At 36.3% G+C, this 16286-nt stretch overlaps 1 protein-coding gene across 1 annotated transcript; it reads left to right on the top strand.

The window, feature by feature from the left end:
• The first annotated feature begins 12808 nt into the window (after positions 1 to 12808).
• Positions 12809 to 14174, top strand: CABS1 (calcium binding protein, spermatid associated 1). Its single transcript, XM_043572532.1, has one exon. The coding sequence runs from the start codon at positions 12856 to 12858 to the stop codon at positions 14062 to 14064; it is 1209 nt and encodes a 402-aa protein (XP_043428467.1). The 5' UTR covers positions 12809 to 12855; the 3' UTR covers positions 14065 to 14174.
• The last annotated feature ends 2112 nt before the right edge of the window (positions 14175 to 16286 follow it).

The following is a 16286-nucleotide window of genomic DNA, read 5'->3' as shown; positions in this document are numbered from 1 at the left end:
AAGAAACATTATAAATGAAAAAAAGCACGTAGATTCTACAGAAAATGATAATGTAACTCAATATGAAGTCATTCCTTTTACAAAGGACTTTTCAGCAGAGTCAGATGTGGTTTTTCTGGCAGAGGAAAACAATGTAAATAATAGGAATCTAAAGACCACTAGGCTTGATGACAACACCTTTAAATACATATTGGAGAAAAATACCTTTTATGTTGGAGAAAAAGGAGAGAGCTCCACAACAAAGACACCTACCTCTGTTCAAGGGCTCCATAGATATGGATCTCATGCTCTCTTCCCCACTGCACATGTCACTGAGAGTCTCCTGAATGAAAATCCTGTAGAACCCAAAACTAAACAAAAATACCAAATATTGATCTCCAGAAAAGGAAACCCTGACTCTGACAAAGATGACACCTTTCTCAAAGATTATTCTGCCAAATTCAAAAGCAAGTCACCTAGAACCATGACTCCTTTACCCACAGATGGAAATAGAAAAATTTCCCTCAAGCTTCCACCAGATGACTTAGCTCTGGAAAAGGACACCCTAAGTGGAAATGACATCATCATCACTCTTCCAGAAGGCAAACGGATTCAGCATATCAATGCTCCAGATCCAGAATCAATGGAAACTATAGGACAAAGCAGGATGTTCACAGATGAAATGACTGATCTCACCATTAGCAAAATACCGGTAATAAACAAAGACCAACTCTATAGGAGATATGTCACATTCAGTACTCTTTATTACCAAAGGGAACCTGCAATGTCACCCAAATCAGAATATAATCAAGATAAAAATTTCAATGTGGAGAGCTATCATTCACAGAATGCCACTGCTCCTTCAATTACATTCAATGTCAACCTTGATAACAATGAACTTCCCTTTGTTGATGAAAATTCTGGGAATAAAATAAACGGGGCTTCAATTTCTTCTTCACCTGTGAGGACAACTCACACTGTTGCTGATACCACTTATCTTTCCTTTAAGGACAGTTATGAAGGGGGTGATTCTACACAACCTAATGAAAATAATGTTAGGTCTAGAGAATTTCCATTTCTACTAACAACTGAAAGTATTCTTATGCCTAAAGTTTTAACCAACAACTTTGTGCTAATGAGTGATAACTTATTGTCTGAACCCTCACAGTCAGTATCAGTAGACTCAGAGACAGGGACTGAATACCTTGACTTCATTCATGGAACTGATATTTCAAAAAATCAGGACATTAAAATCCAAACGGAACTTCAGTCCCACTCATTGGACACAAATATTCCTTCTATTGATTCAGTTACTTTTACCAGGAATTCCACAGATGATGAGGCTTATTCAGCATCCACTATGGAGAGAGAAACTGTCAACATTTCCAAAATTAACACAGATGCTCAACCACTGGGTACAATGATGCAAATTCCTTTGCTTACAGAAATAAGCTCCTTCCCTTCTGAAATCAAAAAAATGCCTAAACTCTCTGCTAAGGAAGACACAGGTGCTAAATTGGATTTAAATCACATTATAAGTGCAACAGTTCTCATTCCAATTTTGGAAACACTTCCCCCAACCCTTGAGCCCAACGCTCTTTCCGAGACTAATAACAAGGAGGAGAAACTCAATAGTTATGAAGCAGGCAATTTTGTTTTAGGAGATTCAAGGATATTGAAAGATAATCCTTTCTTTGGTAAATTTAATATTCCTGCTAGACCTCAAGCTCCACCCAATTTAAAAAGAATCCTTTCATCTGATTCCACCATGTTTCTGGAAAAGACTTTAAAGCCTAAGTATAAAAACTCCACTCCTCCTGATGAAGATGCAGGCACAGCAGGTTTGCATCATAATGCTCCCACTGGATCCTATGTGCCACTACGGAAATCAATCCTTTCTCCTGATTTCATAATGTCTGTGAGTTCTGAACTTGACCCAGTTGTCAAAATGAAAAGTGATACTACAACAAACATATATAATAATATTCCATTTGAGGAAAGAAATACTCCATCTCACAAAGCCACCATTTCACCTAATATTAATGCTTCAACAAAAGACATGTTGAATACTGTTTTTCATAAAAGATTTGTGCACAGAAATTCCCTACAGAAAGATATAATCACTGAATATGAAATAGTTCCTATTACAGAAAATATTTCTGACATTACTTCAGATGGTGAAAATATTCCAAATATTGAGGATGTGATAAACACTGTGCCTGACAACAGAGCTCTTAAGTATGTCACAAATCAATATATCCTAGAACCACAGGAAGAAAAATACAATCCTATTATGAAAAAAACTACTTTCACTTACGACCCCAAAATAGTTGGGCTTCATCAACTCTACTCCAGTGCTGATGTCTCTAAACATTTATTTCAAGGAGCCCCAAATGAGATTAAAACTAAAGAAATGTTACAAAATTTGGTATCTAGAGAAAAATATACCAGTTCTGACATTGATGCTGTTTTTCTAAAAAGTTCCACTGACAACTCAAATTCTCAGGCTCCCAAATCTGTGACTCACCCCCTAACTCACACAAGTGAAAGTACTCACAAATTTCTAGGTAAAGCAACTCTTAAAAGGGACACTTTAAGAGGAGATGACACCATCACTGTTTTCCCTGAAGACAAAATGATGGAATACACCCTTATTCCAGACCCAGAAAAAACAGTAATCATGGTAGAGGGAAGGATGTTCCCAGATGAACATACAGATCCCATTGTTATCACCTCTCCATTAAAAAGTAAGAATCAGTTCTTCAGGAAAATCATTTCATCTGCTATATATAACACTGATGCCCAAGGTAAAGCAGAAAACATCTTATCATCCCAAGCAGACAATGTTAAAGGTAAAACTAATATGGCAGAGATGCAATACTCATGGGATAGCATTATTCCTTTGACTGACTTTAATGTCATCCCTAAGGGCAAACTTTCTTTCATCAATGAAGATACCAAAACTTTAAACAAAAAGGCTTCAATCTCTTCTTTATCTAGGAATACAGTAAACATTGTGGATGACACCACTACTCCCTCCACTGAGAGTAGTTATGAAAGAGGTAACTCTATGCCGCCAGAAGACAATATTGGGTCCAGGGGATTCCTAGCTCTACAAATCCAAGAAAAGTCCATGTTCAATCCTAATGCCTCAACTGAAAATCTTGAAATCTCTGACCCAGTGACAAATAACCCCTTGGTTAATTCTTCAATTGCATTGTCAAACATGTTTAAGACAATGATTGAATACCCTAATTCTGTTAATGATGGTGATAGTTCCACTAAAAATAAAACTGATCCCAAGCCCAACTCCTTAACCTCAACAAAACTTCCCATTAGTTCTACTACTTTTTCAGACAATCCCACAAACAATGAGTTTGATCCACTGCCCTCAGTAAATACAGAAACTACTGATGTCTCTAAAACTGAGACAGATAAAATATATTCTGAGCCTCAGAGAACAATCATGAATGCCTTTTCTCCTACAAAAGTCTCTCAACATATGGTCTCTCAAAGAAGAAAAATAGATATTTTTTCTGATCAAGAAGATCCAGCCACTAAATTTGATTTAAGTCACATTGCAAATGCAACCATTCTCAATTCAGCTATGAGGAAAATCCTTCCCTCAGTAACTGGATTTAATACTCTGTCAATGGGTAACAACAATGTGGAAGAGGAAGTACATATTTCTAAAGCAGACAATTTTTTTCCAAAAGATGCAAGTACATTGAAAGATAATTCTTTCACTGTTAAATATGATGCTACTTCTACTAAACCTCAAGCACACCACAATTTAAAAGGAATCATTACAGTTGGTTCTGTATTAACCCTTCCAGAAGTATCTAGGTCTAATGATAAAAGCTCTTCACTTGAAGTTGCTACTGGAGAAAGGATCATCACAAACACTCCCATTGGGACATATGACCTACCACCATGGAAGTCAATTATTCCTTCTGATTTCACAACATTCATGAGTTCATCTAAGTATTCTGAACTTGATCCAGTTATCAAGAGGAAAAAAGATACCACAACAAAGACTAATAATAGTATTCCACCTGGAGAAAGAAATACTCCATCTGACAAAATCATTATCTCACCTACTACCATTCTTTCAAAAAAAGACATGAAAAACACTATTAATACTACTACTACTAATAATAATAATAATAAATTTGGTGATGAGACTTCAATAGGGAAAGATATATCCACTGAAGTAGTTCTTATTACAGAAGACATTTCAGAAAAATTACATGACACCTTTTTGGCAAGGGAAAATATTCCAAGTGATGAGGACATAGTAACTATTATACCCGTTGACAATGCCCTTGAGTATGTTGCAGATAACTATGCCTTTGAACTAGTGAGGGATGGAAATGGTCTCCTTACAAGAAAGACCACACTTAGAAAAGACTCCAAAGTATTTGACTCTCATTCACCCCATGCCAGTGCTGCAGCCTCTGAACATGCATCCCAAGGATCTCTAACTGTTATCAAAACTACCAAAAAATACCAAGGCTTCATTCCCAAAGATAAAAACCTTAATTTTGACAATGATGCTACTGTTCTCAAAAGGTCTTCTGTCAATTTTAATACTAAGGTTCCCAGATCCATGATTCATTCTCTTACTGATTCAAGTTGGATTTTTTTACCTGAGTTTCTAGGTGAAACAGTTGTGGAAAATACTTCTCCAATTGGTGATAACACCATCAACATTATCCCTGAAGGCAAAAGAATGGAGTACCTGTTTGATTCAGACCCAGAACTAATGATAAGAATGGGAGGGAGCAAGATATTCACTGATTCCACTGATCCTGCTGTGATCACCTATCCTATAGATTATAAAAACCAATTCAACAGGAAAGGTGTATCGTTTGCTTATTATAATAATGATGTACCCGAAGAAGCAAAAGCCACTATATCAGCCAAATTGGATGCAAATAAACGTAAACCAAACTTGGCAGATATACTTCACTTGCAGAACAACATTATTCCTTTGGCTGAGTTCAATGTCATTCCTGATGATGATCTTCCCTTCATTGGTAAAAATACTGAGAAAGCAACCAACAGAGCTTCAATATTTTCCTCATCTATGAATAAGGCAGCCAGGACTATGGCTGATTCCATTGTTCTTCCCACTGAACGTAGTTATGGAGGAGGTGATTCAATGTTACCTGGAAAAGATGTTAAATCTAGAGGATTCCCATCTCTGTTAATACCTGCCATACTTATCCCGAATTCCTCACCTGAAAATCCTGAAACTTTTGGCTTAATGACAGATAAATCTTCATCTGAATCTTTACTAAATAGGTCAGAAATGTTAGAAAGAGCAAATGAATATGCCGATGCCATTAATGGAGATGATGTTTCAGGGAGACAGGTCATAATAACTCAAGCTGACATTCATTCCTATCCATTGGCTTGGAATGTTTCTCCAATTGGATCAACTACTTTCTCAGATAGTACCAGAGATGATGAGGCTGACTCATTTTTCTCTCTGAATACAGATACTCCTGAGAATTATATACCTAAGACTGACAAAATATATTTCAAATCTCAAAGAGCAATGATGAAAGCCTTTTCCCTTACAGAAGACTCTCAAGATAGTGTCTATGAAAGAAAGAAAATAGCTAATCTTTTTGATCAAGAAGATCCAGCTTCTAAGTTGGAATTACATAATTTTACAAATACAACAGTTTTCATCCCAGCTATGAGGAAAATCCTTCCATCAGGAACTGAGCCCAACCCTCTCTACAAGGGTAACAGCAATATGGAAGATTCTTTTACTGTTAAATTTGATGCTACTTCCTTCAAACCTCAAACACCTCCCAATTTAAAAGGAATCTTTTTAGCCAATCCCACATTAACTCTTCCAGAAGAACCTAGGCCTACCTCTCATGATAAAGTTACTAACACAGGAGGGTCCATCACAAACACTCCAACTGGACTACATAGGCTTCGATGGAGGTCAAATTTTCCTCCTTCTTATTTTACGACATCCATGAGGACTTCCAAATATTCAGAACTTGTTCCTGTTACTAGTATGGGAAAATACAGGACCAAAAAGATTGATCATAACATTCCACATGAGAAAATAATTATTCCATATGATAAAGGTATCATTTCACCTATTATCATTACCTCTGAAAAAGACATGGCGAACACTTTACAAGGGAATATATCTGAGCATAAAGACCTTCTAAAGAGAGAGATGGCAGCTGAATATGAAATCATTTATTTTACAGAAGCCATTTCAGAAAGAGTGGATAACATTTTTTCTACATATAAAACCACTCCAGCATATTTGGACCATACAGCTATTATGTCTGATGACAGTGGATCTGAATATGTCTCAGATATGCATACTGCAGAGTTAGAAGATAGAGCAGATAATTCCCTGATAAAAATGAGCACACTCATATATGCCCCCAAGACACATGTGTCTCATGCACCACATACCACAGTTACTCCTCCAGACAGTCTATCTAAAATAATATTACCAGTGTTCAAAGCCAGAGAAAACTACCAAGCTACGATTCTGAGACAGGAAAACAGCACTGACACTGATGTCATTGCTTTCAAGGATTCTAATGCCAATGCCAATACCAAAGCTCACAGACCCACAACTCACTTCCTAATTGACGCAAGTGTAAATTTTCCTTCTAGTTTTTCTGACAAAACACCTGTGGGAAAAGGTACCATAAATGATGATGATGGCACCATAATTCCCTCTGAAGGCTTTTATTTAGAACATAAAATAATTGAGCATTCCCTTTCTCCAGACATAAAACTCATAGCTGATAGCAAGACATTCACAACGGATACTACTAATCATGCTTTTAAAAACAGTGCTAATTTTCTCAGGAGAAACATAGCACCTATCATTTATAAGACATTTACACCCCAGAGAGGAGACACTACCACATCCAGTATATCTGACTTTACTGAAGATCAAACAGGTATAGCTACAGTATATGATTCAAGGTTTAGTAATTTTCCTTCAGCTCAGCCTTCCAGTGATGTCATCTCCAATGTGAAAGAAAACAAAGAAGATGCAATCAAGACAGCTCTTACTTTCTTTTATCCTTTGAAAAAGATGTCTGCCAACATGCAAAATGCTCCTGCTACTTCTACTAAGAACAAAAATAACATTGACCATTATAGCCTTCCATCATCGGGGAGTGTCAGGTCTCTAAAACTTGCATATATGGGACTACCTGAAATTCTCATCCTAACTTCTAAAGTCCCTACTAAAGAAACCGCATCTTCCAAACTTATAAAAGGCACAAACCTCTACTACCCAACAGTGTTAATATCAGAGCATGTGTCTATAGACTCACCTTACTTCAATAAAGGCATTGTCTCAAAAGGAAAAAATACTAAAAGTCAAATAGTCCCCTTTGTCTATACTGTCCTCCAAGCTGATTCTACAGGTTCTTCAGACAACATGGCTAATGTCAAACCTAGCACATCTGCTACTGTTGTCACCAAAAGCAAAATTTTTGGTACTGATGAATTTCGTGATCAAAATGCAGAACCCAAGAAAACAACCACCAAGTTTTCTTCTCTTTTTCCTAATGAATATAGTAAACCAAATTTCTATTACACAAGGAAAATAACTAAAGCTTCTGCAGTGAAAGACACAGCTGAATTGAATCACCTTACAGATGTAAATAGAATAGGAAATGATCCAGTTATTCAGGTGGAAACAAACTCTCTAAAAGATGCTGACCTAAAGTCTTATCTTGTGAATAAAAATGTCATTGCTGATAATAAATCAGTGAACAAGGATTCTGACCGTGTCCCTGTAGCAGCTTACTCAAGCTGTCACATGCCAAAGGATTCCCTCCCAGATGGATCTGGTCCTCAGGGTCACGTCCTTGAGTTCATTACTGGGAACTCAAACTTGCTAACAGAAGTAATTACCACTATTCCTACTGATGAAAAATCTTTATCTTACACAGAGATCATTTCCATGGTAGAAGGAAATTCTCAGTTGGAATTAAATTAGCCAATTTCAGAGCAACACATACTGAACTTCAAACTTCAGAAAGCACAAATGATACACATTAATCCATTGTCAAGATAAAAAATATATATTATTTAGGTTTCAATTCCTATTGTACCACAAGCTAACAAAGAAATTGAAGGAAACATTTCTTCAGTGCTGATATTCTTCAGTCACAGGAACAATTACTCCAAAGGGTATCCCTGAGAAGCCTACAAACAACAAAGCAGAAACGAGGGTCATATCTAACCCTGCTATCTACACCATCTTCCTTGGAAACAACAACAACAACAACAACAACAAAAATAGTGACACCACAGGCCAACACATCCTTCAATTACAATTTCTTTACTCATGCACCCAGCATTCCAATCACTGGAGGGGAAGAGGCCAAAAATGTGGATGTTGCTATAACCAAATCTCAAGATATAACTGTTCCTCTCACCTCCCTGTTTCTGAAGCTGAGAATTCTCTCATGAATGAAGATATTGAACCTGAAACTTCCTCAGCCACTACATTCCAACAATGATGATAATCACCTCAACTAAGATCAATAACTCTATTTTCTCCAATAAATTTACAAAATCTGAAGATACACAGACTCTTTTTAAAGTAGGAATTCTAATGTACACATTCAATGCGATCCCAATCAAAATTGCACCAGCATTCTTCTTGAAGCTAGAACAAGCAATCCTAAAATTTGTATGGGACCACAAAAGACCCCTAATAGCCAAAGTAATTTTGAAGAATAAGACCAAAGTGGGAGGCATCACAATCCCAGACTTTAGCCTCTACTACAGAGGTGTAATCAACAAGACAGTATGGTATTGGCACAAAAACAGACACATAGACCAATGGAATAGAATAGAGGACCCAGAATTGGACCCACAGATGTATGGCCAACTAATCTTTGGCAAAGAAGGAAAGAGTATCCAATGGAAAAAAGATGGACTCTTTAGCAAATGGTGCTGGGAGAACTGGACAGCAACATGCAGAAGAATGAAACTAGACCACTTTCTTATACCATACACAAAAATAAATTCAAAATGGATGAAAGACCTAAATGTGAGACAGGAAACCATCAAAACCCTAGAGGAGCAAGCAAGCAACAACCTCTTTGATCTTGGCCGCAGCAACTTCTTAATCAACACGTCTCTGGAGGCAAGGGAAACAAAAGCAAAAATGAACTATTGGGACCTCATCAAGATAAAAAGCATCTGCACTGCAAAAGAAACAACCAACAAAACTAAAAGGCAACCGACAGAATGAGAAGATATTTGCAAATGACATATCGGATAAAAGGTTAGTATCTAAAATCTATAAAGAACTTACCAAACTCCACACCCAAAAAACAAATAACCCAGTGAAGAAATGGGCAGAAGACATGAATAGACACTTCTCTAAAGAAGACATCCAGATGGCCAACAGACACATGAAAAGATGCTCAACATCACTCATCATCAGGAAAATACAAATCAAAACCACAATGAGATACCACCTCACACCAGTCAGAGTAGCTAAAATGAACAAATCAGAAAACAACAGATGCTGGCGAGGATGTGGAGAAACGGGAACCCTCTTGCACTCTTGGTAGGAATGCAAACTGGTGCAGCTGCTCTGGGAAACAGTGTGGAGGTTCCTCAAAAAATTAAAAATAGAATTACCCTACAACCCAGCAATAGCACTATCAGGAATTTATCCAAAGGATACAGGAGTGCTGATGCATAGGGGCTCATGTACCCCAATGTTTATAGCAGCACTTTCAACAATAGCCAAATTATGGAAAGAGACTAAATATCCATCAACTGATGAATGGATAAAGATGTGGTTTATATATACAATGGAATATTACTTGGCAATGAGAAAGAATGAAATCTGGCCATTTGTAGCAACATGGATGGAACTGGAGAGTATTATGCTGAGTGAAATAAGTCAGGCAGAGAAAGACAGATTTCATATGTTTTCACTCATATGTGGATCTTGAGAAACTTAACAGAAGACCATGAGGAAAGGAAAGGGGAAAAAAATAGTTACAAACAGAGAGGGTGGGAGGCAAACCATAAGAGACTCTTAAATACAGAGAACAAACTGACGGTGGATGGGGGCGTGGGAGAGAGGGAAAGTGGGTGATGGGCATTGAGGAGGGCACTTGTTGGGATGAGCACTGGGTGTTTTATGTAAGTGATAAACCATGGGAATCTACCCCAAAAACCAAGAGCACATTTTACACACTATATGTTAGCCAACTTGACAATAAATTATATTAAAATTAATAAATTAATTAAAATTAAAATAATAATAATAAATAATAATAATAATAAAGTAGGAATTTTAATGTCCATAGGAGACACCACTTGTCTCAGTTAATTCTTTGAAAATTGCACATTACATTTCATCTGATATATCTGAAGATATTCTCCATACAAAGACAGTCTTAATGGTGGGCATCAGTATGACATCAGCATTTTCAAAGTCTGTATCTGAGGACTCTTTCTAGTCAAGTATCGCTGAAAATCCTAAACTGTCAGATAACATTCCTGAGGCCTTATTGCAAACTCACCCTCTTGCTAACAACTTCCTTTTTTTTTTTTTTTTTTTCACTTAACAAAAGGGTTTTTTTTCATCCTGGACCTGAAGAAATTGCTACTTAAATATAAACTTGATGCTCTTCTGAGAAAAGACAAACTGTTTCCATTAGTGTAATAGACACTACAATAATAGAGGAAAGTATTATTCAGATAAAGTGAACCTCACCTATAGAATCTGATCCTCTATCCTTAAGTCAGCTAGTATCTTTGGTGGTAATGACCTATTGGTCCAATAAGAGTGTCCTATGTTCCCCAGAGCAGATGATTCCAGTTCCACCCTCAAAATTGCTAAAATTCCAGCAGTCCCACCAGGATTTTCACCATATGCTTCTTTCTCTTTGATAGATGACACACACTTTCCATGTAAAGTGTCCATGTAAAGAGGTCAATGGTCAAAAAAAAAAAAAAACAAGATAATGGTAATAATATTCTCTATAGCCAAGAAAAGTCTTTGTATGCTATAATCAATGTGATCCCACCTCACAGTTATATTAGTAGAAGCAGAGTTGATGTGAGCACAATAGTAATCCCTGAAATTAAAGACTATTTGACAAATTAGTGTCTACAAAGATGGTATCATTTCACCTGACATTTCTAACCAGGAACTAAATGCCTATAAAAATGAATATTTTGCTCCTTAGATATTAGAGTTAGATATTCTAACTCTATTCAATATAAGAAATAGCAAGTACTCCAACCTGACTTCTAGCAATTATACAGTTAACATCTCCTTTTTCCCACTTTTTGTACACAGAATAAAAGAATTCCTGCCACAAAGACACCAATCTTCTGTTTATACCATGCTTATTCTGAATTAAACCTCATAAACACTAGATAAGGGGGAGGGGGTGGAGTAGAGGTTAAATCAACCCAGTTAATCAACCCAGAGAATAGGTTTACCTTCTCATTTCCTTTCCTGCCACTGCAAATGACTTAGAAATAAAGAGCCATGCCTGTCATTAACTTAAAAGACTTTCCTCCTTTTCCCTGATGCTGACAGCATTTCTTATGTCAATAGAGACACTGAGACCCTTCATAGTGACATCTCCTTGAAGCGAAAACATAGCTGGAGAAGCTACCTGTGTCTTTAAAATGAAAAATTCCCATCTTAAAACCTATCATAGTTCTACAGAGAGTGGTCATGTATATGTCTATACCAGGCCAATCAACTAAGAAAAGACACTGTAAACTTGGAGGTTGAGTCCAAATCTAATGAAGAGAAAGCATTTGCTCTTGAGATGGAAACCACTGCTCTGACTGATACTGCTGCCCTTTTTCATATTTAGTTGTATCTGAGTCTGAAAATTCTCTTTCTTCTAATAACTCTTGGAAAATATTAACACCAGACTATAATCTCCTTTCATCTAAATAGCTAAGTATTAAGAATGATAACAAAATGACAATGGTTGAATTAACTAACATCATTATAGGAAACATTCCCTCTGAAATTTGAGGATAAAATTCTTAAGGCTAATACAGTTATTCCACATTTTGATTTTGTTTCTGGGTGAATTCTGACATATAATGCCAACTCCCTGGCATTAGGTTGAAGTAACACACTCTACAGAAAAATATTCCTGAAGAAATTAAATCTACAAGACCTGATATCGTCCTTGTTAAGCATGTTAATTCACAAAAAAAGTAAGAATTGTAATGAAGAAGAAAATTACAGGAACCCTAAATATTATTTACTTATTATCTTTACTGAAAAAGTGAGAATTCACTCTCTGAAGGGAAAACTAATTGAAATCCTTGCTACCTAATTACCTTCTGCATGCTACATTCATTGCCAAAACTGCCATCAATGTTTTTAGACATTTAAATAACCATAAATCTCAAGAGAAGACACTTCACCTCAAAAACATACTGTTAACTTACTTGAATGACAGGCCACTTGAAACTAATGCTGATAATCTCATGGCTTCCAGAGTTCTCCCCACTGACCCTCAACCCACAAAGTACCTGGCAGACTCTGCTATGTCTGTTTCAAGTGACACTAGCTCCATATTGGAAGGCACATTCCTTATAAACAAAAAAGACAAATCCAGCTGTGAATGTTGATTTCACAATCAGAGAGGATTCTATTGCCTTTTAATCTAATATCCATAGTCTTGAAACTAGTTGCCCAATCAGCACAGAAACAACCTCCAAGGAGAGCCAGTGCCATTGGCTCTATGGTTGATGCAACAATCACCATGATGACCAATGCTTCAATCACTATCATGAACATCACTCTCCTGCCTAGGGAAACCACTGGGCCCAGAGAAAGACCTGTGAGTGTGCATGGTGCCATTTTGTCCCATGGCTGAAGATGGTTTGCCAAAAATTTGCTCTCATCCTCCAACAGAAAGCAGCAAAACAACAACTGAAGCAACCATTTTATTTGGGGATGACAACACTATTCCTAAATCAGAAACAACTATGACCTCAGAAGGAGACCACATTACTTCATTAAATGACAATACAATAGAAAGTGATTTTTCAACAACAGGCAACAAGTTTACATCTCTGAAGGAAAAACTAAAATCAGAAGATGATGCTGAGTCTCATCTTATTAGGTCATCAACCCATCTGGAGAAAGAAATTACTAGTCTGATAGGCACAACAAACTCCACAGCTAATGACTCTATTACTGAAAACTGCATTCCAGTGAAAATTGGTAATATCTCATCACCAAGTGCTACTGTTTCTTTAATAGATTTTTCCACTAACATAGCAAAAGAAGATATTCTCTTGGATACCACTGGCCCAGGGAATGAATATGTCTCTATAACTTCTGAAGTCTCTGGAACATTGAAGGATGGCACCGCTAGCATTGTGGACACCCCTGCCCTTCCAGCTAAGAAGGATGAACCCGATGTTAACAATTACAGTTCCTCAGTTAAATCCAATGTCACTGCTGATGAGGCTGTCCAGATCACCACCTCGTCTATTCCTGAGGCTGAAATCTCTTCTGCTACTGAAAAAGACTTCACCACTATTCCAGATATAGCTGCCCTTACAGAAGAGAAAATGACTGAAATTGACCTCAACATTCCAGAGGATGACCCCAATGCTGTGCCTAAACTAACAGATTCTGATGAGGAAAAGTTCATCACTGTGTTTGAGCTCACTACCACTGTTGAAAGGTGCGAAGATAACCCAGAAGATGTTCTGATAACTGATGAAGAGTCTAAGGATGAAGTCAATGTTTGGATGGCGAAAGATATTACAAATGAAGCAGAGAACCATCCCATTTTGCTTACTGCTGTTGAATCTAGATATGACTTTGTAGTCCCTATATCAGTAGATGTGAACCTCATGGAAGATTCATCTATTACGACAAAAGATCTGTCTGAAAATAATACAATGGAATATGTAACTAAGGACAGTGAGCCACTTTCAAGAACTACCTCTGATCTAGATACCCTAAGCCACGAGGACGATGCTTTTACTACTGAAATGGGTGTCTTTAAGCTACTGAAGGAAGAACCAGATGAGTTCCTGATTTGAAAGCAACAAAACATATGCCACATAGACTTGAGTAATAGCCTGGAAAGCTAGTTTTAACATCTAAGAAGTTTGTTCAGCAAAAATCTTAAGTTAAAGAATGTGAGAATTTAAGGCAAGTATTAGACTCAGAAAAATGCAGACGTTTAGCAATAGAGGTCATGCAGTAGAATATATTTATGGAAACTTAAAAACTCAAATACAAGAGTTCCCCTTGTATCAAAAGGTTTAATTTAGTTACCTATTTACCTTAATATAAAAGTCTTTAATCTCAGCCTTCAGGGATATGAAGAGAGAGCAATAAAGAAAGCTCACTTCCTACTACATTTAATGATGTATGTCACTTTAGTTAACCCTGAATAGCACATTTTAGTGTGAGTTGAAGAGAACTGAATTAACTTATCTCAGAAAAACTGTTGTATTAAAAGTTTTGAAATGCTAATTCTAAATGGATTTTTTTCATGCAACAATGATTCTCTTCTATTAAAAAATATATTTGCAATAATTAAGACTATTCAGTAATTGTTTAGCACCCACCTGTAAGAAATGTAAGAAATCTTATAGGGTTCCTGGCTTGTGTTGGACGCAAACTAAGAAAAAATGATTATTTCATAAACATGCAAATTTGTCAGAAACAATATTTGTATAAATGTATGAATCAATTTAATTTTCTTTCTGTAAAATTTCTTTCCTGAATTTTTGTCAATTTTTTTCAGGTCTTAATCATTGATATCATACTCTTCTTGTGCTTTTGGTTAGCAGTTCAAGGACATGTATCTTCATTTTTTTTCTGTCACAGACTTTTAAAATGGGTCTGTTTTCATCTTGCTGATTTTCCTTCAATAAATCTTTTGACAGCAACTGATTTACTGTGTGTAGATGTGTTTGATATTCCAGTACAGAATTCTGAAATTACGAGAAACATATAAGCACAGTTGACCTTTGAACGACACGGGGATAAGAGAGGTAAATTCCTCTGCGAGTCAGAAATCCACCTGTAACTTTTGAGTCCCCCAGAGCTAAGCTACTAATAGTCTACTGTTGACTGGAATCCTTATCAATAATATAAATAATCAATTAGCGCATATTTTGTGTATCTGTTATATGCTGCATTCATACAATAAAGTATGGCAAGAGAAAAGAAAATTTTATTTAAAAAAAAACACATGGAAGAGAAAATACACTTACAATACTATACCATAAAAAATCCGTAGATAAGTGGTCCTGCACAGTTCAAACACGTGCTATTCAAGGGTCAGCTGTAAAATTAAAGTCCATTGTTTGTTTAAAGAACAACTTAGGGGTATCTCAGTGATGCAGTCATTTAAGTGTCCAACTTTGGCTCAGGTCATAATCATGCAGTTTGTGAGTCTGAGCCCTTCGTGGGGCTCTATGCTGACAGCTCAGAGCCTAGAGCCTGCTTCAGATTCTGTGTCTCCCTCTCTTTCTCTCTGCCCCTCCCTGCTCGCACTCTGTCTCTCTCTCTCTCACTCTCTCTCTCAAAAATAAACATCTTTTTAAAAATTAAAAAAAAAAAAAAGAACAGCTTAGCTCCGGACACCAAGGACAGAATTATTATACAGAGGCTCATAATTTTATTAAATTTTTAAAAAAGAAAAAGTCAAAACAGTAGGTAAATAGTAAGTGGTACACTCGGGGTGGGGGAGGAGGAGGGATTTACACCATTAGATAGAATATAGACTAGCATAATTACAGTAGCATGTTAAAACTCAGAAACACATTTTAACTAAAAAATTTATTACATGGTAAAGTGAACTTCAAAACCATGAAATATGATAAGTAATTAAGCCTTCCTTGACAGTTGACTATTTGAGAAAAATTAAGCGACAGTGTTAAGACCACAATCTAAAATAAATTCTACATGGACAAGAAGCTTAAATATAAAACCATAAAAAAGTGTAGAAGGAAACATGTATATTTATTCAAATGGAGTCAAAAAATTTAAGCATATAAGAAATGGAAAAAAGAAGATTCATAGATTTGATACCATAAATAGCTAAAATTCTGTACAAAAGAAAATCAACATAAAATCAAAAAGCAAATGATAACTGTGGAAAAATAATTGCATTATACATGGCAGTGAAAAGATTACTATCCTTATTCTATGAAGAACTCCTAAAAAGAAAGCATTTTAAATGAGCAGTAGAGATAAATAATTCATGAAATACAAATTGCCAGTAAACATAAGAAAAAGTCAATGATTA

The sequence above is a fragment of the Prionailurus bengalensis genome, chromosome B1 (assembly GCF_016509475.1).
Source record: "Prionailurus bengalensis isolate Pbe53 chromosome B1, Fcat_Pben_1.1_paternal_pri, whole genome shotgun sequence".
Classification (NCBI taxonomy): domain Eukaryota; kingdom Metazoa; phylum Chordata; class Mammalia; order Carnivora; family Felidae; genus Prionailurus; species Prionailurus bengalensis.
Note: the sequence above shows the minus strand (reverse complement) of the source record. Positions and strands in the feature narration are given on the sequence as shown.